Source organism: Haliaeetus leucocephalus, unplaced genomic scaffold (assembly GCF_000737465.1).
Source record: "Haliaeetus leucocephalus isolate CR32 unplaced genomic scaffold, Haliaeetus_leucocephalus-4.0 Scaffold556, whole genome shotgun sequence".
NCBI classification, from domain to species: Eukaryota; Metazoa; Chordata; class Aves; order Accipitriformes; family Accipitridae; genus Haliaeetus; species Haliaeetus leucocephalus.
The window spans coordinates 4,428,919-4,455,017 of record NW_010972992.1 but is presented as its reverse complement, the minus strand read 5'-3'; the positions used below and the strand labels follow the sequence as shown (position 1 = coordinate 4,455,017).

General features: G+C 37.4%; 1 protein-coding gene across 3 annotated transcripts in view; it reads left to right on the top strand.

Moving 5' to 3' along the window:
• The window catches only part of KIF1B (kinesin family member 1B), an 89,500-nt gene that overhangs the window by 13,979 nt on the left and 49,422 nt on the right, over positions 1 to 26,099 (top strand). For all 3 annotated transcript variants that reach the window (XM_010577336.1, XM_010577335.1, XM_010577337.1), the window contains exons 2-15: positions 3,046 to 3,122; positions 5,425 to 5,604; positions 7,736 to 7,801; positions 9,749 to 9,927; positions 10,663 to 10,774; positions 11,815 to 11,892; positions 12,136 to 12,201; positions 14,515 to 14,590; positions 14,892 to 14,970; positions 15,520 to 15,662; positions 19,380 to 19,513; positions 20,618 to 20,697; positions 22,086 to 22,161; positions 25,376 to 25,455. In XM_010577336.1, the coding sequence (XP_010575638.1) occupies positions 3,046 to 3,122; positions 5,425 to 5,604; positions 7,736 to 7,801; positions 9,749 to 9,927; positions 10,663 to 10,774; positions 11,815 to 11,892; positions 12,136 to 12,201; positions 14,515 to 14,590; positions 14,892 to 14,970; positions 15,520 to 15,662; positions 19,380 to 19,513; positions 20,618 to 20,697; positions 22,086 to 22,161; positions 25,376 to 25,455 (1,426 nt within the window). The remainder of the gene's footprint in view (positions 1 to 3,045; positions 3,123 to 5,424; positions 5,605 to 7,735; positions 7,802 to 9,748; positions 9,928 to 10,662; positions 10,775 to 11,814; positions 11,893 to 12,135; positions 12,202 to 14,514; positions 14,591 to 14,891; positions 14,971 to 15,519; positions 15,663 to 19,379; positions 19,514 to 20,617; positions 20,698 to 22,085; positions 22,162 to 25,375; positions 25,456 to 26,099) is intronic.

The following is a 26,099-nucleotide window of genomic DNA, read 5'->3' as shown; positions in this document are numbered from 1 at the left end:
AAAACGATGAATACTTGCTATTTCACTGTTGATTCTGAGAGGAGAGAAATCAGTCATGCCATGAGGTAAATAAGTGAGATCAAAACTCCCTTTTGTGATTACATTTGCACCTTAAAGTAAAACTGCACTGATGTGACATTGGGGTAACCAATGCATGTTTTTAAATTATGGTTAAAAATGTGTTTCTTTGTCAGCAAAGATGTAGCTAGGCTTCTGCTTGTCTTGATTGCCTTCGCAGTTTGCTGGACTAGGAGCTTCCTATTTCCAGGACAACATTGCAAATGCAATGTACCAATAAAGGTAGTTGCTCTTCCCTTTCCTTAGCGCTGACTCCTCTCACAAGAGTAGTATCAAGAGTTTGGGTTAAAATGATTTGCTGTTGAGATTAAGCAACAGAATGTATTTTGTCAGGAGAGGTGCTGGCAGTACATTTTTCCATGTATCTGCTTAGAATTGTTCTATACAGTACATAGGAATAGGTTCTAGGACATAGGAATGGGTTCTATTTATTACTGCTTTTTTCTGCTTTTAATGGCTAAATCACTTTCCCTTGAATTTATAGCCCAAACCAATTGAAGAAAATTATGTTCACCCCCAATGGTTGTTACATTGAACTAATGTGGAAATTGGTTTTTATTTGTACTGCTTTTTGGGGTAGGAACTTCTGGGTACAAGGCATTACTTCTTTCTTACCTTTCAGAGCTTTGATGTTAAATAATTGAATGAGAAATGAGAAGTTGTTTAATTGTAGCAGTCTGGAATACACTGAAAGGAGAGAACTGGTTTAAATTTGGGGCAGGGGAGTTGTCTTCTAGGATCTGTTAGTTGTTCACTTTAACTTTAGAACTGGTTTAATAGTGTGTGCTGTAGATGTACTGCTGTTTGGTCAAAACTAGTAAAGGGAAACTGAAGCCATATATGATTGCTTAGGTTACCAGTTTGTTATGTGTTAATGCCCATGTTGCTATCCAAAGCCACAAGCGTTTTTGCCATTTGATACTGTACTGGGGCAAGGCATATTATTCATTGGCTTTGCATGTCTGTCAGCTTTTATAAGGCAAGAATGTCAGCACAAGGTGCGTCCAAGTGAAATGGAGTTGGGCACAAGAAATGGAGTAGCAACTGTTGCTATTTGCAATCCAGACAGTGATCTTTTCTCCACACTGTAGTTTTGGACAATAGCCCTGCTCAGGGACACAGCATCTGGTAGAGGAGTGATTTAATTTTAATGGGGATGCTGTAACCACATTTTCAGAGATTTTGGTGCAACATGATCTTAAGTTCATGTTTAAAATAGTAAGAGTTGTGGGTCTTAAAATTTTTATTTATCACAGAAGGAAAGGGAGAAGCCCCCAGAAGCCCCCAAAAGTCTCCCCAAAAAAGTCTCCCAAAGCGTAGCCTAACTGGCATGAATATGTGAGAAATAAGCATCCTTTGTTTAGGATGATTGGTATCGGGATGTAAATCATCCCCAGGAAGACTGTCACCACCTTTGTGTAGCTTCTTTCTTTGTAGATTTTGTTTGCATGTATCATGATTAGTGTATCACTCCCAAAGGCAGATTGCTGCTTTAGGTGCAGATGGGTATGTGTAAATCTAAGGTGTTTCATCTAATTTTGATACCCTCAAGAGTATGCCTTTTTACAGTCCTTGCTTACACAGATGGTGTTGAAAACAGCTGCTGGAAGTAATAGATTTAAGTATTTCCAGCACTGTAATACTGAAAAGAAGAAAGCAGTAGAGATTCACTTCGGCACCAAGAGCTGTGCTTATAAATTACCCTCCTTGGAATACAGAAACTACAGATGTTCCGTATGCCATTAAAATGACAGCTGAATCCATTGTGTATTACTCCATGCCCCAGGCAAAGGTTATAGGAAGCTGTTTTGTTGCTGGGAAAGAAAAAACAAACAAACCAAACCCAACAACCTAAAAGGTATTTGGAAGAGCTTTCAGTAATTGTGGGGAATGTGCATGCGTGGGGCAAATATTGAAAGAATTAGAGGACCTGAGAAAAGGAAAAGAGTGTAAAATTTACAGATGTACTGATATGAAGGGAAAACAGGGTTTTTTTGAAAAACATGTTTATTCTGATACTTGTAAAGTGTTCAGTGACTGAACTCACCTGAAGGTTCTTAGATCCTTGTATATGAATACCTTGGGAAGAAAATTAAGTCATGGATTGCAAGACCTGAAAAGGCAATTGGAGGTCAGCTTTTTGAATGGGATTTATAAAGGCTATAACATAGGAACTGAAGACAAGCATTTTTTCATTCTGGCTTTGTGTGTGTGTGTGTGTGTGTTTGTGTGTGTGTGAACTTTGTCATAGGGCCATCATATATTATACAGAAGTTCCAAAGAGAAAAAGTACATAAGTTGGTTGGGGGTCACTGTGGGATTCAGTGGCTGTATACACTAAGAACATTTACCAGTAATTTGGTTGGTTGAACTAATGTCATCCTATTAAAAATCTGTCTGTAGGCTTTATGCATGTAAAAGAACATTGAAATAAACTATGCAGATAATCCCTGAAATGTCTGTAGGTCCAATTTTTTTCCTGTCTTCTTCCATGCCCTGAAAATACTGAGTTTCTTAAAGAAAATCCTTCTGCAGTGAGCTCTTATACTGTGTAACATGTATTTCAAAATAGACTTGAGTTGTGCTGCTACGAAATCACCAGGGATTCTTGAACTCTTTGTGTTCCAGATCTTCCTTCTTGCTAATACCCCTCAACATCTAAAAGCCTGTCCCATTCTGAAGCCAAAGGACCAGGGTGACCTACTTCTGGCTTTCTGTCCAACAGAAGAATTTTGTTTAGCAGCAGCATTCCTTCTAGGAATTTTTTTTCTTGACTTATTTCAAATAAGGCCTACAGAAATAGAGTGTTAGGAAGCTGTGAGTCTATTACTTCGGTCTCATTACTCCTGTGCAGCGTGGCAACTCTGTGAATACGCAGATTCACAGATTAAGTTGAGGGTCAGCAAGCTCATTAATTGTACTCCTAAATGGCAAGTTAGCTAAGAGTTTGAATTTTATTTCCTGTAGGTATTATCAACCCAAAGAATCCTAAGGAAGCACCAAAGTCCTTCAGCTTTGACTACTCTTACTGGTCCCACACATCGGTAAGTTCTTTTACAAGAAAACTGTTTTGTGGTTGGGTTTGGTTGGGGTTTTTTTTTGTGTGTTGACTGCCTTGATGTAACTGCATTCTCTTCTGATCACACCATTCTTGTCAGATGTTTCTGCACTGTCTCTCACCCTCATTCAGGTTAAAAACCTGTCATTGTATGTTGTCTTTTCCTGTTTGGGGGAGAGCAGAATGCTGAGCTGGAGTTTGATAACAAGTTGTAAATACTTGAAAGATTACTGAAAATGCTCTCAAACAATGTTCTTTTCTAAATATTTTAAGGATGCATGTAAACCACAGTTAAGTCAGTTTTGCTCTTAGACACGTGAAAGTTGCTTGAGTTCTTACAGTTCAAGGAGAGATGCGGTCTGGGTTCCCTTGGCATATCTGGAAAAGACGGAGTAGTGATCCATGTTTCCGATGAGCTGCAAAAGCAATAAACTCTTCATCTAGCTACTCTGCCCCACCCTCCTGTGAATTGGTGCTAAGGTCTTGCTGACTTCCACTAATTGTTCTACAGCAGAACTGTGTTATTCTGCCATCTACCCCTCCCCTGCCTTATTTTCTGAAAAGATATAGAAAGAAGTGATAATGCATTTCTCTAAGATTAATTTTAGTAACTTGGATGGTGCAAATAAGATTTAATATTTCTGAGCAGATTTGTGGCCAACAATATTGTTTTCATGATGAAAAACTTGGATTTGTGCAGCTTCTTTACTGAATCTTCCAGAGCAGCTATGCAAGTAGATTACAGGATCGGTCAGACAAACGTTGTGAACATAATTCCTGAAAACTAGCAGATAAGCAGCATCAAGGAAAAGAAGTGGTCTGATAAAACCTTGATCCCGACATTAGAATGTTAGCACAGCTGTGTTTGTCCTGATTTTAGGAGCAAGTAATGTTAAAATCCAATATTTCAGGAAGAGAGAGAATGCTAGTTTAAGAATAACATAGTCACATATAACGTAGTGGCATACTCCTACAAAATCAAGTTTCAGTGATGTTATCTGTGCAGTCTCTTCTGGTTTGTGCAACATAAAACGTCTGTGTAGATAATCATTAGTATGATAATTTTTCTCAAGTATTTTTACCAAGGACTTTCCTTAATGATCAAGAGAGGACATCAGAAAAAAGAGCCTACATGCTGAATCCAACTTTCTGTCAGTATTTTTGTATCCTGTACCATGCCTGGAGCTGCATCTTGGATTGCCTCTTGTAAATGTGGGTCTGATCAGTACAGTGCCTGAAATGCACTACTTAAAAAAAAATGGACAATTAATTTCTACAATTCATGAAGTTCTGTTTCAAACGTGTTCTATATTTGCCTTGAGACCTGGCAAGTGTATTCTTTTTGACATCTTTAACTTGTGATTTTTTCATTGCATGTGCAGTGTCCCTGGTTTTCAAAATGTAACAAACTTTTCCATCGAGTGTTTGAAGGTGGTAACTTGCTTTGTCCTTATACAGATTTCTATTGCTGGATGCATCTAAGGTAGAGTTTTTGTTTGTTTTATCACTGGGCTAAATTGCTTTAAAGCATTGTTGTTTTTTTTTTTTTTTTCCTTTCCTTAATTTAATGTTATATTTCAGTTTTATTGCTAAACTTAAGTTTAGCCATAGAAAAATGTTCTGATACATTGTCCTTGACTGGTTCAGCTACTTGCTAATTTGAAATACATATTGACATACTTAGGGATTTTGTAGTCACCAGTGAGGTTGTAAATAGAAACCTGGTTTGGATTAGGCAGTGGAATCAGACAGCTGCAAGAGAAACTTGGTCATTTTAGTGATTTGTTTACAGTCTTTTGATCTTGAAAAAACCCAACAAAATAAACCTAAGCTACTTTTGCTTCTCTTTTTCCCCCGCTACCCTTCAGAGCTCTTGTCAAGACCAGCCACTGAGGGATTTTTGTAGCTTCCAGCCCTTTATTCGTTTGTATTGACTCTCTGAACTCTACTTTTGATTTTCTCCCCCCTGCCTCCCTCCTCCCAAACACCCTGAATCTTGTTTGTTGGTGATGTTGCATGAAACTTTTTCAGTTGGTTGGTTGGTTTCTTTATGCAGATTATTTCCTCAGCATTGGTGGAGTGGTCCTCCAAGGATTATCATTGTTGTTCTTCTCCAGCTGGTACTGCCTTGGGAAAAAGCTGTGTGTAAAAACGTGCTACGTTTGCCTCTTGCTAAGGGATCGACCTACAAGATAGAAGTAGAAAAAAAAAAAACACCAGTCGCTTTTTGAAATGTTACTTGAATGATAGGATAAGACTGTATTTATGCTGTTTTCATGTCTTTTCAGCCTGAAGATCCCTGCTTTGCATCTCAGAGCCGTGTGTACAATGATATTGGGAAGGAGATGCTGCTGCATGCCTTTGAGGGCTACAATGTATGCATTTTTGCGTATGGACAAACTGGAGCTGGGAAGTCCTACACAATGATGGGCAAGCAGGAGGAGAGCCAAGCAGGCATAATCCCCCAGGTAGAACAGAACCCAGAAAGAGGATTTGATTTATATAGCATGTTCAGACACACACTTGCTGATATGCTCTTTTTATATTACAGTAACAGTTAACAGAGAACCACAGTTTATTTCTGAAGTGCAAGAAATCTACTGGGGAGAAAGAGCGTTATAAGTTATTTTCCCTCTGATACTTTTTTTTTAAATTGTACTATACACTCTGTGTATTTTTCCTACATCCAATTTCTTAACTTCCCAAAACAACTAGTAAATCAAGAGGTCTTTCACTGGGTTTTTTGTCTCCTCTGACTTTAGCTAGGACAGAACTTAAGCACTTTGTATTCAGTAGGAATTCAAAAGGTGGTGTTACTGATGAACATGCTACAAACTTTGTGTTAGAAACAAGTTTCACAAGGCTAAAAACTGAATAATATATCTTGCAAAGAAATTAAGGGTATGAAAACTTTGGGAAAAAATATTTACAGCAATTAAGCACAGGCCAGTGTTATTTCCCCCTCTGAAATTTGTTTTTGACATTTGCCATGAAATTTGAATAAGTTGAGATACCCCCACAAGAAATTTTGGCCGGCAACAATTTATGCTATTGTCATGAATTTAGCATTCTATAGCTGTTGGTTGTGTGGCACTTGTTCTACACGCAGGCCTTTCTCAGTGCGTAGGTGCTGACAGTGGACCAAGTTTGTTGGAAAATAGTGCGTTCCTCCATTCCCAAAATAGAAGTCAGAGACTGCGTTTTGATTTTGGTAGATAAAGTTGCTGGAAAGCTTGAGTCCTCATTCTGCTGCAGGTTTGCAGTAGACATTGGCCCTGTTCCACAGGTGTGAAATAGACAATACAGAGCGTTGTTCTCTGTTAAGAGTGTGGGCATATGTACTGAGATAGGTTGCAAGTGTTGGGGTGATTAGCTTAAAATAATGTTGAAAGAGCTAATGTGATGAAGGACAGAATTGTTATATCTAAGCATTTTGGTTTTATTACAGTAATATAATAGTGTAACAGGTGAAATGAGCTGAAAATCTTTGACAACAGCTTCACGCTAAATTTTTTTTGTTGTCATCTCGATATTCCTATTTGTTTTTCTGAAACTTCAAATACATACAAATTAAACATTGCTATAAACCCCCCCAACTTAATAATGCTCCTGTAGATTTAATAATGCTCCTGTTACCCTGTTTTATTTAAGATGAAATAATTTCCCTCCAATTTCATTGAGATGCCTTCTCATACAGGTACAAAATGAATTGTCTCTTCAGGGAGACCTTGTTGAATCTGTTCTCTTTCTTGTCACATACACAGAAGGTACAGCACAATTGTGTTCCAAGTAATATAGGGTGTTGACAATAAATTCTTATGTGTTGGCAAAATTCCCTGCCTGCCAGTCCCTAGTGTGAAGCTTCATGATAGTTCAACCATGTGTTGACTGAATACTCCAGAATGTATACTTTCAAAATTGCCTGTATTCTTCATAATCTGTTTATTTCTCATACAGTGGCTTGTAGATATCTGTTCCAGAAACCTGTTTCTACTCTTATTCCTCTCTGTACCCACGCTTTTTAATTTCCAAATACATATCTGTGGCTTGCCCACTGTTCATTTCTTCTTCCTTTGTTACCTTAATTTTAGGTCTCTCATTTCAGTTACTTGTAGACAAGCACTCTTGAAGGAGTAGACCACTGATAGTTAAAGTATCCTTCATACGAAGATACTGTTAACAAATTTTGAAATCACGTCTGCCTATTGGTTTAAATCTGAATCCTGGAACTTCAGCACACCAAATAAACAGAGTGTTGTTTTTATGAGACTAGGAGAGGATTAAGGATTTTAATCATTCCTTTCTAAAATTATTACTTCCAATTCAGTTATTATAGACTTTTTCTAATTTTATAGTACAGAATAATAATATTGGTTAAACCTAGAATAATTGTTGAGATACTACATAAAATAAAGTTGAATGATAGTGATGTAGAATTGAGATTAAGTATCTTCCAAGTGAAGCTCTATGTGGTTGATGTAATAGGTTCTTTTTCTTCCCCTCCCCTCACTATAAAGCCAATTTAGTGGCCTGTCATAGTAGTTACTTGTTATTACTCAGTAAAGACTAATTTCTGACTCGGGTTTAATCTCTTTCCAGCTATGTGAAGAACTGTTTGAGAAAATCAATGACAACAGCAATGAAGAAATGTCATATTCTGTAGAGGTGAGTCTGGTGAGGGATCAAAGATTATCTGTGTGCTGGACATCAGACTGAGCTTAGGTGCTGCATTATCAATGTTGCATTAAGAAGCAGATTTTTTTTTTAAGATTTCTGTCTTTCTCTCTTGTTCAATGTTTGAGGCAAATGTAAGTAAAACCTTTCTGGGACTTTTTTTTCCCCACCAGAAAATTAGTAGACCTTCACCTGTGTAGCACTTCTGAAAGAAAAGATGGGCTGAAAAACCTGAAGATGCATTTAGAGGTGGTTTTTTGTTTGTTTGTTTTTTTGGGTTTTTTGACTGCCGGATGGAAGACTACATGTTTCTTGTCGATTACTGTAGTCAAAACTTACATCCTATTTCTCTACAGGACTTGTCTAGGATAGCTTAGTCATGCAGTCTTACCTGACATCTGTTAGTAAGGTTGGTTTACAAAAAAATTGTTTAAGCTGTGCATACACAAGAAATTTGTCAGAACTTAATTTTTCTTTATTATTATCCTTACTTAGGTTGGTTTGTGTTTAGAAAGTGGTTTTCACAGGCTATCATACTCCAGCATTTCTTTTTCTCTTTTGTCTCCCTGCCCAGCTCCAAAATAAAACCAAAAGCAGCTGCTTCACAGAAACAGTATTTTCTTTCTTTTACTGTTTGCCCCCTGCCCCCCCCAATCAGTTTTAATGGCTTGACATGCAAATATATTGCGGGCTTGGAAAGAAAGGGAGACCAAAAGAACTGGTAGAAGTCAAATGTCATTATTATTAATAAATGTGAATTCCAATCATTACTGCTTCTAAATTACAGAACTGGAAAATGACTAGTTCTGTGGCTTTCAATCTGTCCATTGTAATGCTTCATTTAATTGTATTTTATTAACATTTGATGACTTAATGCTTGAATACCATACGAGTCTCATGTTTAGGATTTGTGAATGAGAAGTTTCCCACATTTTCATGATGTTTTTTCTATTTGGTACTTGTTTGTGGTTCTGATTATGTCTCCAAGCATAAATTTGTGCAAGTGAGAGAGAGAAATAGTCTCTTTTACAATGGAAATCCAAAAGAATGAATATCTGACAAATAAGCAGAGAAGGGAGAGAGCTAGACAGAAGTAGTGACGGAAATGTATAAATAGTATATTGTGATCTGTTTTGGATATAGAATTCATTTTTCTGAATTGCACTTATACAAAAAGAGATCTTCAATCTCTAAATTTCTAGAACTGCTGCTTACATCTATAATCTTTCCACAGAATGAAAATGAGTAACTTACTGTCTCTTTTAATATTTAATATCTTTACTGCTGCAGCTGCTACCTACCTGTTGCACTGGGATAAGCCTAGTGCCATGAGAAACATAAAAATTAAAGAATGCATTTAAAAATTATCTTAGCTTTATAATTTGTTTCAGGGGGTGCAGATTTAAGATTACCTTAGTTTGACTAATTGTACTGATGACTCAGGAATACAGCAGGATGTGGATACAGCTAGAATCAAGTTGCTTCTGCATACAAAGAAATTATTTTTTTTTCCCTTCTTCAGTTTGCTTTGGAGGTTCATAAGAGAGATTCCTTGTAAGCAGACTCCTTTTACCGCCTGTCTTTTTTGCATTTTTAAACAGCCCGTTTTGCTGCTGTGTCATATTAAAGCTGTTAAGATGATTGTGAACTCAAGAATCTAATTTTCAATTAAACACCAATGTTTTTTGAAATGGTTGAGGGATCTATACATGGGTGCAAGGCCTGCAGCTTATGTTAGAGATGTGATGCATGAGACTACTGACTCTTCTTCCCTTCTGCTATTGTCTCAAGTTGTTAAATGAACTGAGACACCCACCTACAGCTTTCTTGTAGTGGACTGGGAGAGTTTCTACCAGTGGCACTCTGAAACGCTGCAGAGCTGCTTGCAGAGGAAACCTTAAGAGACACTAGATTGTCCATGCAAATTCCCATTTTCAGGTGAGTTACATGGAGATTTACTGTGAGAGAGTCAGAGACTTGTTGAACCCGAAGAACAAAGGGAATTTGCGGGTGCGAGAACATCCTCTGCTTGGACCATATGTGGAAGATCTGTCTAAGTTAGCAGTCACGTCTTACACAGACATTGCAGACCTCATGGATGCTGGGAACAAAGCCAGGTTAGTGATGGTAGCATGTTATATATTTTTATCTCTGTTGTGGGGATATATGGTATATAGCAGCAAATTTAAAATATCTTCTGTGATGCGTTGGCACTTCTAAAAAAAGCTCATGTCACATAAGGAGTATTGTTGAAATATGCCCTGATCAATGCTACTAAAAGGCTGAAATCAATTGGTGTGGTGAAATAGTGCTGCAAATTGCTGTATAGATATTTAAAGCTTGTAATGAGTTGAGATGAAGTATGTAAATAATTATACCAGCTTTTAGTTCTGCCTTTGTTGTGTACTGTATCACTATATTGGTATAAACAGGCGTGAACACAGTTTCCTCATTTATTCAAGTGGTCAGGACTAAACTTGGCATTCTAGCTTTAGGTTCTGGTTCATTAGTAGTTGTTTTTATGTCAGCTGTAAGCTCCATTTAACAATGTGTGGGAAAGACTGACATAAATGTCACTTGTGTTGTCTTGAGTGAGTGTAAGGCAGATTGAGTACACAGATTGAGGAAGCTCTGCTTAAACTGTGATGAAGATGGGAGTAATTCAGGAGTGAAAAATCAAAGGGTTTGTTAATGGTATTTCGTGTGGCTTGGTCTTGGTTACAGGGCAGAACATCACCTGTACAGGCTCTTGGTCTCATTCTTCTACAGCTGCATTTAGCCCTGCAGGTAGTTGTACTTGCAGCATAGAGGCTACTGTTTTCTAAACAAGTATATATCTGTTCCTATTTCAGGACTGTGGCAGCTACCAACATGAATGAAACCAGCAGCCGCTCTCATGCTGTGTTTACAATTGTCTTTACTCAGAAGAAACATGACACGGAAACTGATCTTTCCACAGAGAAGGTATGTTACAGATAAGTGGTTTTCTGACTTTTTCACAAATCTTCCCTGTGGTGACTTATTCTTACTGGCAGTATGATGAAAAAATGAGAATGAATTGTTTTTTCTGGTGTTTTGTTTAAGGGTGAACTTGCTGTGTTCTTTGACAGAGCCCTTTTATTTCTTGTGGGATTTTGTTTGATTGTAATTCTAAAAACAACTAAATGGGGAATGTGTGCAGGAGGAGAATATATAGATGTGGGAAACATATGGCCTTAAGGACTAGATTCTATGGGGAGGGATATATTAAATAAAAGAAGTCAGTTTTCTTCCTCAGTCTTGTTCCCAGAACTTTCTGTGGTTTTGCTTGTCAGTGCGAAATATTTGGTTCGTTAGTTCTTTTCTTTGGGCACAGGAATTGGAATGAGTGAGACTTAGGCACTTTCTGGAATTTGCGTGTTGAAAGGAGGTACGCTGTTTAGCATGGAACAGTTTTTTCTGGCTTTTATTACTCTGAACTGCATGCAAAAGTAGCTGAGAAACAGGTAATGTTCATGTTTCTCAACTGACTACTGTGGACAGATCTGAAAAAATTTATGTATTGAAGACACCTTCCCTCCTCCCCCAATGATAAGACCCTGTAAAACTACCATTAACTGACATGCAGTCTGTAGCTTTAGTTAGACCAGTGTTTTATTGTTGGTGTCACTAGACTCAGGATGAAACATTAAGTTTCTCTTTCTTTGAGATTCCTGTGTTCTCTGTAGCAGTAACACTTAATTTCTTTTGACTACTGTTCTGCTCTGTTCACATGAATCCTCATTCTCTCTTTTTAGGTATAGTGATACTTAAACCAGAGCATAATCCCAGACACTTCTTATACATAAGATAACAGCATCAGGCTAATTGCTTGTGAAAACTCTGTTTGACTGTAGTTTTCAGCACACTACGGTGATTTTTTAGACAGTAGAGTCCTTCTCATGCCATAGAATTCTTTGAAGTTTTGTTCTTGCTCTAGTTCACCAAAAGCTAATTCTCATTGTTAATGTGCTTTCTCTCTTCAGGTCAGCAAGATTAGCCTTGTAGATCTAGCTGGGAGTGAGCGAGCTGATTCAACTGGTGCCAAAGGAACCCGATTAAAGGTATTGGGCCATTGATGTATGGGGAAAGAAAGGGAAGGGGTGCACAAACATCACGTGGAGTCTTTGCTTGACAAATAGTAAGGAAAAGAAAGGATTGCTATTATAAGTATGGAAAAAATAGTTGCAAAATTGAAGACTTCCCCCCTGCCCCATCACGGATGTGACATTTGGCACATTTAGTCTATAGAGGTTCATGGTTGAACAGTGTTAATTACTATATAATACTGGATTCTGTTTTCTCAGGAAGGAGCAAATATAAACAAGTCTCTCACAACTCTGGGCAAAGTTATTTCAGCGTTGGCCGAAGTGGTAAGTACAGCATTTACTTACCTGCAACCACCTTTCTATAGCTAGTAAAACTGAGACGCTAAAAACCATGGAATACAGCAGAATCATTCACCGTTCTTGGCCTAGCATTCTCAGACCAATTAGCTGTGTATATTTTGATAGATGAATAGTGTTGATAGTATTCTGTGAGTGTCACGCAGGCTGGTAGAAACTTTGTTAATAGATTGAAGCACTGGTTTATTTAGCTGTGAAGAAACCTTGCAAAAGAAGCCTGCATTTGCGTAGAAGACATGTTCACGTAGCAGGCTTTTAGTTCTGCAGGAAAGTAATTTTATTTTTGTTTAAAAGAATAATTTTAGAAAACTAACTGCAGCTTCATTGTTAAAAATTTTAGAAATACCAGTGTAGGAATATCACTAGCTTTTTTTGCAATGGCAAGACTTAAATAATGTGTTGAGTTGAGTGAGCATATGTTAATCCAAACATAGGGTTGTAGGTTTAGAGAAGTACTTTGTCTTTTACATTTATACTTAACTACTATTTAAAAAAAAAAACAACCAACAAGTAAATTATTGCTGTTCCTTTTAAAAGTGAGTTCTCAACAGCTTGGACGAGTTGAATATACTTAAGTGCTTTTTAGGTAAATTCTTTTTAATGAAAACCATTCTCGTTCATTGGGCTTCCCAAGAAAAGAAAATGCTATCCAAACTAACATAGAAATTACATAAACAGCTCTGTTAAGAAGCTCATGTTGTATCTTATTCCTCTTTCTTTAATGCTTTCAACTTAGGATAACTGCACCAACAAGGTATGATGGTCTGAGTAGTAGTGATGTCTTTTTTTGCCTGAGTGTCAGATTTTATTCTCTTCACTTTGGAATCAAAGAGCAGGGATCTTTTATATCAGATCTTTGAGAAATTCCTGTGACTGTAAATTATAGTCATGAAGCCTGAGAATTATCAGTACTAAAATTTAAAAATGTTCTAAGGTTGGGGAAAGATTTATGAAAAGTACACATTTAAGTATGTATTTAGGAAAATTCTTCTATTACATTCCTGCTCCTGATTTGGTGACTTACCTTGGGAAAATTTACTTTTAGTATGGATAACTTTGTCTTTGCTTTCATGCTTCCATTCTCCATGCTTTTTTCTTTACCTCATATGATGGACTGTAGGTGATAGTCAATTCTAGTTTTCAGCTTTAGCATCTGGTTCTTACCTGCCCTTAGTAATTTTACTTGTCCATTGTAAAGTTACTCACCTTTGCCAAGGGACAATAGAACTATTGCAAGACTAACAGTCACATTTTAAGCACCTCATGAGAGTTAAAAGGAGTTTCACGCAAATTATAATCGGGCCTTGTATTGCAAAGCCATATCCTGTGTTAAATGTTGTGTAGAATTAGACTTTTGGCATCTCTTGAAGCAAGATGTTTGCTTACTAACTATTCATGTAAGTAAACAGATGACCCAAGATTCACATTCTGTTATAGAACTTTTGAAGTTAATCGTTGTTTCTTTTAGACCAAATAAAGAAGCTAGGGAAAGCCTTTACAATGAAATTTGGAGGGAAGTTTGCCAGAGGTGCTGAGAAGGCCCTCCTCTCGTGTGGAAGTTCTACATTTGTCACTACTGATTTTGCGACAAAGTACTTACATACTTGGGCACCTGTCTTGTGGCCTTGTGCTTTGGTTTGGGTAGTCTTTATGAAGTTTTTGTCTTTTTTTTTTTTTTTTTTTAAACCAAATAAAACCACCAAAAAAACCCCCAAACCCACCTCCTTTCTACTCATACTTCTAATTTCAGTGTCCAAGTACTTTCCTCCTTTCCATCCTCAAGTTTTCGAATAACTGCTTAACAGAAACACAGGAAGATTGGGTAGTTGTCCTTTCACATGTGCACCCATGTATCTGTAGCTGTGTAATAGAGTTTTGACTTCTCTAAAAAGCCGTAACTTTTCTAGCAAAGGAAAAGTGAATCTTCTCCTGAACGAGTAGGGTTTACTGCTTAAATTCTCTTGCAGTGGTGTTAGAACACAGAATTCAAATGTCAAGAAGATATGCCTCATACGCAGAAAAACCTTTCTAAAGTTAGTGCGTCAAGGGAATTCTCTGGACTGCTTATCATCATCTGTTTAGATGTCTGAATATGTTGCATGTTATCTAATATCAAATTCAGTAATCACTTGTACAACTGAAGATGGGCCAGCCCTCTGTTTAGATAGCATATGTGTATGGTGTCATGGTTCTTTTAATACTTATACTATGATTTTTATGTCTTAAATCTGAATTTTCTATTCGGTGTCTGTTTTTCAGTAGTGTGCTCTTTATTTGTAGAGTAAAAAAAAGAAGAAGACAGACTTTATACCGTACAGGGATTCTGTACTAACATGGCTTCTTCGAGAAAATCTAGGTATGGCTGATTTGCATGTGCCAATATGGAAGGAAATTGTCACTAAATTTTCTGACTGCTTTCAATTCACTTAACCTCATACTTGATATAAATTTAAGTATTTTTAGTAGTCAAATCTGAGTCATATAGTTCTACCTTTTGTGAAAGTTACAACTCTCTTTCCAATGATTTTTGTATGTTACTTAGTAATGTAGAGTATAGTTGAATTCTATAATTTATTGAAAGAACTGGTATTTAGCAGGTAACTAGTGCCTAGATTGTGCACTGTAGTTTCATCTAAAATCTTGCCTGTTCATTATAGGCGGTAACTCCAGAACTGCGATGGTTGCTGCTTTGAGTCCGGCAGACATAAACTATGATGAAACTTTGAGCACTTTAAGGTACTTTCTTTTTATCTGAGATGGATATGGGTAGGTATTGGCTCTTATGGCCACATTCTATCCTTCAAACATTTGGGTGGTTATACTTTGAGAAAATCTGTGGGGAAGAAGACTGTATACTGGCAAGAACTCAATTACTCTGAAAGAACAAAACCAATCCATTGTATGTGAATAGGGAGCTAGGGGTTTATTGCCTACTCTTAACTTGAAAAATCAAACTCATCTTCTTGTTCATATGTTCTTTTCCAATGTGGTCCCTAAAATTAGGCATATTTGTTAAGCTGAGGTTTCAAAGCACTGAATAAAGAAAAAAAGAAAAAAACACGTTGTCTGTTGTACATGTTGTTAATCTGTGTTGAATAGGGCTTGTCTTTTTTGCAGCAATACACTGTATTGAATATGAATTCAAATGCATGATTGAATATAATCCAGGATTCTCTACTGATGTACAGCTGCAAGCTAAATGTCTCCTATATTGCTGCATTCCTGTGTTGCATATAAGTACTTGTAAGTTCATTGTAAGGTTTCATTGTTTTGGTCTGGTTCCAGATACGCTGATCGTGCAAAACAGATTAAATGCAATGCTGTTATCAATGAAGATCCCAATGCCAAGCTGGTGCGTGAGCTGAAGGAGGAGGTGACAAGGCTTAAGGATCTCCTGCGTGCCCAAGGGCTGGGAGATATTATTGACAGTAAGTGGATTAAACAGACCTTGCCATCTTGAGGTTGGCCTCTCTTACGGAGGAGGGAGAGCTGGGCCTGTGAGAGAAAGGGGTTTAAAACAGGGAGGTTTAATGTAGGTGCTGATATTAAATTTTGAGCGTGGTTTTAGAAATGGTAGCCTCTTCTGTCTTTAAACAACACATCCTAGGATTGTCTGTAGAATTGACGTGGCTGTAGAGTTCAAACTCTCCAGTAAAAACATGGAGGTTGAGTTTCCTGTTACTGTAGAAATGATTTTGTGTACTAGAACTTACACATTTAGGAGTTGCTCTGATGAGTTATGGAGGGCTTTTTGTCTGGCTGCCAATAAAAGGAGGAGAGCTGAGATATAGAAACTTAATTTCATACTGAGAAGGAAAGCATCTTTTCTTCCTCCTTAAAGGGTTAAGGTTATTAGCTGATACCTGGCTTTAATGCCATCCTTGCTCAGAAAAGAAAACGATGGCTAATTCCTGTTAGATGATGTCCCGAGTGACAAACCATTTGTCATCTCAAAATAACTAGCTATGAAACAGCTGCTTGTGAATAAATAATGAATTCTTCTGGGGCAAGATTTTGAGTTAGGTTGGCAGACCAGTAGTTTACTGATTTGCTTTGCCAGCAACCTCTTAAAGCACCAGAACACACTTGTGCCTGAATGATTTCCTTGTCCTCATTCCAAACGAGGCAAATAAACTAAAATTTTAGCTGCTACATTCTTCTATAATATGACCAGTGATTTAATTCCTAGTGAAAGAGATGCCCATAAAACTACTGAACGTATTCCAGTGGATTAAAAGATTCTTTGACTTTAAAAAAAAAAAGTGAATGTTGCACCACCAGATTTACCAGAGCTTACTTGCTTGTAAAGCGGAAGTCCTGACTTAGTCACAGACTGCTTAAAAATGTGTAACATGTATTTACTTTTTTGTTTGCTTATTTTCAAGAGAATGGGGCCAGAAGAGAATGAAATGCAGGTGTTTTTCATGCTTGGTACAGTCTGTGTTTTTTGGTTCTAAATCAAAACTGGAAAAAAAAAAAACTATGTGTTACTGAAAATTGTGTTTTGTTTCTTTAAACATAAAGTAGTATTCTCTTCCCTTCCTGTGTCGCTAGTGAACCTTCAATTTTGATCCTTCTTGTATTTTCCCTCCTGCTTCCTTTCAGTTGATCCAATGGGAGATGAATACTCTGGAAGTGGAGGCAAATGTGTGTATTGTGTGGTTCTCTTTTTAACCTGCTTTCTCTGGGTCAGCTTTTAACTGAGCTTTGCATGCCAGCATTTCTCACAGGGAAATCCCAGACAGAACGCTCACTGTGGAATGCAATGCAGTTTCATGGAAACTAGCTTAACCAGCGTTTCTTAGATAGAGTCGACAGTCAAAAAAAAGCGCAAAGTTTAAAATGCAACATATGTTCATTGCTTTTTTTCTGGCATAATATAGAAGGGAGAGTGGTGATTCTTTAGTCTGTTTTCATGATGGCCAACAGTTTAGATTTGAACTAGAAAAACTTTTTCTCAAATCTTTCTCAAGTTACTCAGTTGAAACAGCTTCTGCTCACCTAGCTTCCTGGCCTTTTAACATCTCTTTTCCACCTAGAATTATTTGTTTTAGATGTGTCAAGTGATTAACTCAAGATGTAATGTTATCAGTTCCTCCTGGAGACTGAGGTTTATTTATTTTGTATAGTCTGTTTAAAAAAAAAAGTTGGACATTTATGCTGAAGAAGGTCTCTTATTTGAGCTTAAATACTTGGTTGCAGATGATTAACTTAATAGGGTTAAAAACAGTCAGCAAATGGCATTTTATTTCTGTTCTACTGTTTGCTTCTGTAAAAGGGAAATATATGTAGTTCATTGCAAGAAAAATGTCTTCTACATAAATTTTGGGTTGGTAGACTTCTTAAACTCTTTCAGTCAGTCTTCTTCACCCTCACTCAAACAATAGCAACTGGAGGAGATCTGTCTGAAATTTCCTAAAATTAAAGCTACTGGTGGTGTAAAGACTCATCCTGGCCTTGTCTTACGTTCTGATGCTGCTTCCAGTGTGTGCATATGTCATCTGTGTGAAAGCTGCAGCCTCCAGGAGAAGCGTGCATGATGTTGAAGGTTTTGGTTCTCTGTGGTCACAGCAACCGTGAAAGCCATTGCAAGTGCCACTTCCTTTATCTTCAGGAGTGCATGTGTCTATTGGCCTTTTGAGACTTCATCCTCCCTGCTCTGTCATGCCTGCTTTCCTCATCCCGATGGCATTCCCTTTCCTTAACTTGCTTTTCTTCTGCTAAACTCCCACCCCTGCTTCCTGTATTTGCAGATGGTGGTTTTCAAACTGACATGATGCAATATCAGTTTCATGAGGCTGAAACAGCAGGTTGAATGTGGAGTAAACTAGGGCATAAGGCTGACAATAGCAGAATTGTTCAGGAAGAGTAGAGGAGATGTAGGAGGACATGGAAATTTATGTAATGTCTGGATGAGCATCTTATTTTTGTAAGCGCGAAGCCCTTGTTTATAACTTCAAGGTCTGGTTTGACCTGTTTCTTTCCTAAGGATACTTATTTTAAAGGATTTGCTTTTGAAATAGAATTTAAAGCTATCAAAATTATTAAAACTGAGCTATTTAGTTGTCTGATATTTCCATGTTAGAAGATTTTTTTTTGGGGGGTGTGATTATTCTGAGGTTATGGTTCACAGAGATATATGAGAAGCTAAGTTAGATTAAAATAAATTGCCTTTGGATATTATTTCTTAAATCATTCATGCACCTTTTCCTTGTTTTCTGTCTTTCAAGGAGGCATCTTTCAGGCCTCCAGGTTTTCAGGCTACAAAAGCTGCCTTATTAAATTTTAGGGGTTTTTTTTAAGGCCTTCCTCATCTAAATTAAGACAAAAAAGCTTTAAAGCACCTTCTGAAGTATGAGAGCCTTATCAGATATTTCACTCATCAGGTATCTTAGATTTTAATTTTTCAGAAAAGGAGGGTCAAGAAGTAACGTAGTGATGTTATTGAGAACTTGTGTTCTCTTCTCCCCATCATGGACTGACAGGTGATTTACATACTCTCTTGTGAGATTTTAAGGAGGGGTAGTTCTTTGTCCTGTGGTCTGGGTGGTTCAACAGAACCACTGCTGTGATAAAGATTTACTTAATCATCGTTTTAGATTAAAGGAGTCTGGAAGAGAATGTTTTGCTGAGTTTAAGGAGTTGGTGTCTATTAGGACTTCAGCCCAAAATGTCACTAATCTCACGAGGAACTGAATGTGCTGCTGGTCTGAGCTCCATGGTGCTCAGTTTAGTGTTCAGTTAGGAATAGGATGGTTTATTTTTTTTTTTTTTGCAAGTGTGTAGTTTATGTTTTCAGGCTTTTTTGATCCAAATGGTTTATGATGCAGTCATTACTAATAATCCTCAGGGTCTGAACTGAGTTATCACTATGTTATGGACACTAATATTAAAAGATTTGTTTCAGAACTGCCATCTAAAAATTACAAAACTTGTCTTGTTGCTGCTTAAATGCTTTCCTCTTACACTGGTATTTCCTTCCTTTCCTTTTTCCTCTTACCTCCCTCTTCCTATTTGCCTTTTCCCCATCTTTCCGCCTTCCCTCTGTCTGTGTGTCTCTCTCCCAGATTTGAAAGATTTTCAGAACAATAAACATAGATACTTGCTAGCCTCCGAGAATCAACGTCCTGGCAATTTTTCCACAGCCTCCATGGGGTCCCTCACTGCATCTCCATCCTCCTGCTCTCTCAGTAGTCAGGTGGGCTTAACATCTGTGTCCAGTATACAGGAAAGAATCATGTCAACACCTGGAGGAGAAGAGGCAATTGAACGTTTGAAGGTAGGTATCACTGTAGATTAAGGAGCCTATTACTTTGGTCTTTTCCAAGGCCAAATAGCGGTGAACGCAGGAGAATTTTCTTCATAAATATATCCAGTTAGCTATTGTTTCTGCAAGAAGTTGTCTGAAACCCACTTGCACCTTAAAAAGGGCACTTAACTGCGGTGGGCTAGAAACTGGGTTCATGCCATGAACAGTCGTTCTTGTTAGGATTATTTACGTTTAATTGTAGCCTGGGACTACAACTAAATTATAAATGAAAATATCGATTCTTGTTTACTGGTCCTCTGATGTAGTGGTAATTATGGAAAACTTGATCACAAGTATAGACTTCAGGCGGCCTGGTCAGCACTAGTGTGGACAAAGTCTGACTAGCAAATGCACTCAGCTTTCAGAAAACCAAATTACCCCGAAGCTGAAAAAAAGGAGGAAGAATAATCTTGCCAGTGTTGTATTCACCCAGCCCCCACAGATTAAAATGTGAAGCACACAGAATAGCATGCTTTATCCAGACAATAGCGGCCTTGTCCCAATTCTGCATAGAATTGAACCGCATCAAAAGTGCATTACAGTGAAGTATTTCTTAATTTTTATGAAAGCTCCCCCAATCTCCATGGGTGGATGAGTGGGGAGAGCTGGCTGTGTTGAATCTATGCTTCATTCTCATGTCTTGTCCATGAGACACTGCTACAGGGATTGGAATGGGCTGGAACTCACACTGCATATGCCTTTCCTATTGGAAACCCACTGTTGCCATGGAAATAACAGTGTGGTCTCTGCAGTTCCTTGGCATCCGGTTACTGAATGATGTCTGTAAATCAGGTTTAAAAAAAAAAATAGAAAAAGGAAAAAAACTTAGGTGGTTCAAATTACAGTCTGACTGTGTTTAGTTCTGAAGTCGTCTTTTCTTCTGAGCTTGCTTTCAAGGCTATGTACCTTTTTAAAAATTAAGGAAGACAAGTTAGAGTTTTGAAGTGCTAAGAGTACTTTTTATATTCAAAATTAATTTGAGGTCTAGAACTGAGCACAAACTTCAATTGCTTTGTGTATTATGTAAAGAACTTTCAGAAGAATTGTAAAACAGCTTCTGGGATTTTCACACAGGAATCTGAGAAGATCATTGCAGAGCTGAATGAAACATGGGAAGAGAAGCTGAGGAAAACTGAGGCCATTAGGATGGAAAGGTCAGGAATCAGAAGTGCTGTAGATGTGGATGGTCTCTAGAAAATGGAGAAGTGTGGAAAATGGAGAATGTTACTCTGTTCAGAAGCAATGGAACAGCAGAATAGTGCTTAGTGATAATTCTGCTCATGTTTGTGTTATGTATTAGGGGCAATGCTGAGAGAAGGCCATATTCTTTCCTATATTTCCTAGAGTTGAAATGTTTACCATTGTAATTCAGGTAACATCCTAAGCTGCTACACTGGCTTCTTCTGTGAAGCAGCATGGAGTCCTGGTCTCTTTCTTTCTTCTTCCACCGTTCTCTTAGATCCCCAAAATTCTGGCCCTGAAGTTGAGCAGAAAAGATTAAGTTTTTAGTACTGGAGTGTCTAAAACTATGAAACAGATCCAGCTTTCCAGCTTTGGTTTGAATTGTGTTTCAGAGCAACAAGACAGATGCTTAATAATTGTCAGCCAGTGGGTGCAACCAAACAGAGCATTACTTATTAGAATATTAAAAGCTTACAAAATATATAAGGGGAACATCTTTGCCTGGAAACAGTGTGACTGAGCAGTCCATAAAATCATGAGGTATATAAAAGAAAGTGGATAGAGATGGGTTATTCACTGACAGAGCAGAGGGACTTTAAGGCTAACAGGTGATATGAAACAAATAAGAAGTTCTCACAATACATAGGTAAGCTGTGGAAATCTTTACTGCATGATGTTGATGATGCTAGGAGTTGGAATTAAAATAAAAGATGACAAAACCTCAAAAAACAACAAAACCCCTTTGGATAGCTGTTTAAAAGAAATGCCACCATTAATGATGGAAATTCCTTAGGAAGAAATTGGGAGACTGTGAGAATACTTTGGGGAAAATATCACAGTGTTTGCCATGTTCTTATTCTTCTGTGTTGGTGTCACTGTTGTGCTTTGTCAAAGCCAAGAATACTGTGTTACATGAACAGTTTGACCCAATACAATCCTTTTTATGGCTTAAGAAGGAGAGAGTACTTTCTATATTAGAGCCAGTTAAGTCTTTGTTAATTAAAGAATAGTGGTAGCACCTTTGACCTAAATTAAATATTTAAATTTAGAACAGACTTTAACCTTCCTTAAAGAAGCAATAAATGTAATGTCCTAAAATGTACTTATTTTGTGATACATTATTGCACTAAAATGCTGTTAAATCTCTAAAATTTCTCCTGTTGCTGTTCTGCAGGCCTATAAACTAGGATTAAAGTTTAAAAACTTGCCCTATTGGGTTATGAGGTGGCGACAGTCCTGGTTGTATGGCCACTGGATAGGCTGGTTGAAAGTCTAATGTCTTTCATTACAGGGCTTTCATTAGACCTTATTTTGTTGAAGAAGCCTAAAATACAGTAAATATCTTGCTTTTCTCTCTCAGGGAGGCACTGTTGGCCGAAATGGGAGTTGCCATTCGGGAAGATGGAGGAACACTGGGAGTCTTCTCACCTAAAAAGGTAAAGAAAATTGATAACTATTGCATCATGTCTCCAAAAGGCTGATCAATCTGGGAGGAGAGGGGATGAGGGACCTACCATTCACACAAGGGCTAGTATTCATGTAAGATGCAGAACGTAAGTGAGGTTTGGACCCTTAGCAGTAAGTTCCTTTTACAATATCTTTTCGGAAATGGCTTTAGTGTTAGAATCTGTCAAAACACTCTACATCTAAGGATTATTTTGCCCATAATAATGAAGTTGGATGCTGTTCCTAATGTAAGTGATGCAATATAGTACTTAATGCCTTTAGGGAGCTGCAGAAAGAATTGCCTGTGGTAGCTTCCATTGGTTGTTGAAGTAGGGAAGCATGTGCCAGCCTAATACAATGATGAAATAGGAGCAGTGTGAAAAGTTCGTGGGGAGACTTCTGATATAAAAAAAAAAAAAAATCGTTGAACTTTTTTGTACCTTCCTTTAGAAAAATCTGTGCTGCGCACAGAAGTGTGTGCAGCTCCTTGCATATGTGTTGATTCAGTACCAACTCAAAAATGCTGCCTCTTACGTGGTTGTTGCCATTTTCTGCACCAGCTGTGTGTGACCTTCATGTACTCTACATATTCTTTGAGATACCCAGAAAATGTTGAAGTCCTGTTCAGGTGCTCTTGCCTGAATTTGTGTTTTAATCCTTTTTCCCCTTGGAAAAAGGGATTGTAATCTAATGAACCACTGAACATAAGGGATGCAGGGGAGTATTTCTTTCAGTACATGTCAATAGTTCTATTTTCTGAAATTTGAAAGAAGCAGAACTGTGCAGGAAAAGGGCATAAATCAGTTTTATAAATGTAAAATGATGAAGTTAGTAAAGAAGCTATCTACGCAGTTAAAGCAGAATTATTGAAGAATACAAAGAAAAGAATGTACTTTCTTGTATCCCCAGAATCTTTGAAAAAGGATCACAGAGTAATATCTTAGCCTGAAACTTGCATGTGCAGTTGTGTAACAAACTTGATCTAAGGTTAAATGGGGACCTATCTAGAGACATTGTACAGAAATACAGGACAGCAGAATTGGTTAAAATGTTTAATCCTTTGCTTAAAGTAGTGTTAGACTGTTACATTTGGAGTAGGTAGAACTCTGGTTTGCTTTTGGTATCTACTTCAGAAGTGCCTAAGGTTTGTAAAGACGCTAATTCGTTGAGTGTTCTTTACATTTCTTTCTTTTATGTTATGGATCCTCATCTCCTTTTAGATTTTCCCTCAGAGGCCCTCAGCTCTTTTTGATGACTCTTTTGGTGCATTTTCAGCTGATCAGGTTTGTGTATAAATGCCATCTGGATTAAGTAGTTGCTTTGGTAATAGATAGTATTTATTTTTACCCATATAGGATTTATTAGGAGAAGTAAAACTCCTGACCTAGTCTTGTCTGCTTCTGTTCCTTGCTATCCTTGCACTTCAGTTTCATTAGGTCTCCTTCTAGCAACTGTGGCTGTTGTTGCAAAAATGTAGGAGATGTAGATAACAAACTTGAAGTTTTTTTGATAAAGACTTCACGCTTCTGAGGTACCAGTATATATATGTAATTGTATGCTACTAGGACAGCACTGTGTTGTTTTTACTAGCTGAGCTGTAAATTGAACTCTGTAAGGTAAATTTTGCCCAGTTCACGAATTAGAAGGTATCACATTGTGCAATTATTGCTGTATCTACCAGTTTTGCTTTTGATGGCAGGAAACTTCTTGAAATGGATTGTGGAAATCTAATCTAAGGAAATCTAATTGTGCTGTCATCAAATATAGGAGCAGGGAAAATCCTTCAGCTCATGCTTGAGGAATGCTGTAATGTTGTACAGGAGAAAGTTGAAAACATAACTGTCTGTGGATGAGTAACAGGTCTTAGAATGAGTGAAGAGTTGGTTTTGCTAGCATCACCTTTAAGTTGTTGAGCTTTATTTCTTAGAAGAAAAAGTAAGAAAGGCAAGTAAGAAAACTCCCTGTTGCCTGTGAAAGACCATTCAGACTTTGATTTAGTGTAGTAAATGAACTCAGATGCTAAACATGTATGTATAGGGTACAGTATTATTTTCAAAGCATCCAAGTGGTACAAGTCATAGTGGTGTTACAGCAGTTGACTATGTCTGGGATTTGGTTTATCTCCAGTTTTCTCTTGATTTAAGAGCTTTATACAGCTCCAAATGTTGATTTGAATGCAGTGAATAGCAATGATGGCATGGGACATCTTCAGCTGTGGTTTTAGGTGGCTTCTGTATTTTTAGGGGTGAAAAAGTAGTCTTGTTTTTTCCCCTTTTCTGTCTTTAGAGTTAAGTCTTCCATTGGGCAATTGACAGACTTCTTCATTCAAAGACAAATTTCACTGTGAACGTCCAGTAATTTTTGAGCTTCTGTAAACTGAGTGCTGTTAACATCTCTCAAGTAAACTTTTTTGCAGCTAGAGTAAGTTGATGGAAGCAATGTTGCCAAGGAATCTTAGCCAAATTTATTTCTTTTTGCTAAATTTATTCTATTTGAGGGTAACAAAGGGGCAGTTGGCTTATTAACAGCTTTATTTCTCTTTTATTGTCTTCATTCTTTAATTCTGTTTAACCATTTCTGCCTTTTCTTTTGTGCTTGTACTTACTGCTATCTCACTGGCTAGATTTTCACACCAAGGCCTTGTGACTTGTTTGCTGATTCCAATGGGGTTTTTTCACCAAAGAAGGTTGGTTTAGTAACCGTAGTGGATTTAAATTTAGAAGAACTTTAGATGAAGAGCTTTTTAGCTGTTTTTATTAGAGAATGTTGGTAGTTTTAGATTTTCTTCTGATGTTAACAGACTTTGCCAAATGAGCACCTGACCTGTATTGCCCAAGAAAAGCCAAAGTTGATTCCACATCAGTTTCAAAATTTTACTTGAAGCAACAACCTTTTCTGCTGTTGGACTTCCCTTATCAAAGTTTACAGACACATTACAAGGAATCTTTTTTTTTTTTCCAGCTGAAGCCTTTATTCTCTCTATTGATTGATATTTCGGATAACTAAGCAATCTGAGCTGTATTTCTGCTGTTACTTTGTGATGCTCTTCAGAGCAAGAGGTTATGTTTGAAAAAAATGCATTGTAGAATAACCTCGATATACATAGCAAAACTGCTGGATTAACATACATCCTCCACAGCTGTGGGAAGAAGCCTGAAAAGTAGGTCCTTGGTTCTTAATTAACTTTTCTTTTTGTTCTTTCAGACTCCTCATCTTGTAAACCTTAATGAAGATCCACTCATGTCTGAATGTCTGCTTTACTACATCAAAGATGGTATTACGAGGTGAGGATCGGTGCTAACGCGCTCTGAAGTCTGCTTTGCTTGCTTAAATCCCCATACTGGAGACACTACGAGTTTAAATAATAATTGTGCCTTGAGCTATTCAACTTGCAGGTACAAATGAAGCATGAGATTGCTGTAGGTGGAAAAAAGTATAGAAAAGCATTTTCTTAAGTTGATTTTTGTGCTTTAGAAGTAGTGTGTTGAGTTACACAGCTTTAGAAGACATTTGTTACTACACCTGGGCAGTAGAAGAAAGCATGATATCCCTTCTAAGATACAGGAAAACAAAAGTAATAAAACTTACCGAAAATGTCTTTGAGATTTTGGTGGGTGGAGGATTGAAAACCATAGTACCTGACAAAAGCAACTGGAATATGGATGAGTGTTCACTTCATTATTTAAATAAACTGCTATCCATGCCTCTGCACAGTTAGTGTATCCTGTGTTCACATATATGAGATTAAACTTAATTGCCAGATTTGGAACTTGACAAGTTTTGGAATAAAATACATTTTATCAAGACATCTGGAAGAAGAGGAGTGATTTTTTTTGTTGTTGTTATTGTTGGAGCACTAAGCCATGTTTGGTTGCTTAGTTTGTATATTCATGGGGAACAAATGGAGAAGAGTACACAAACAGGGGCT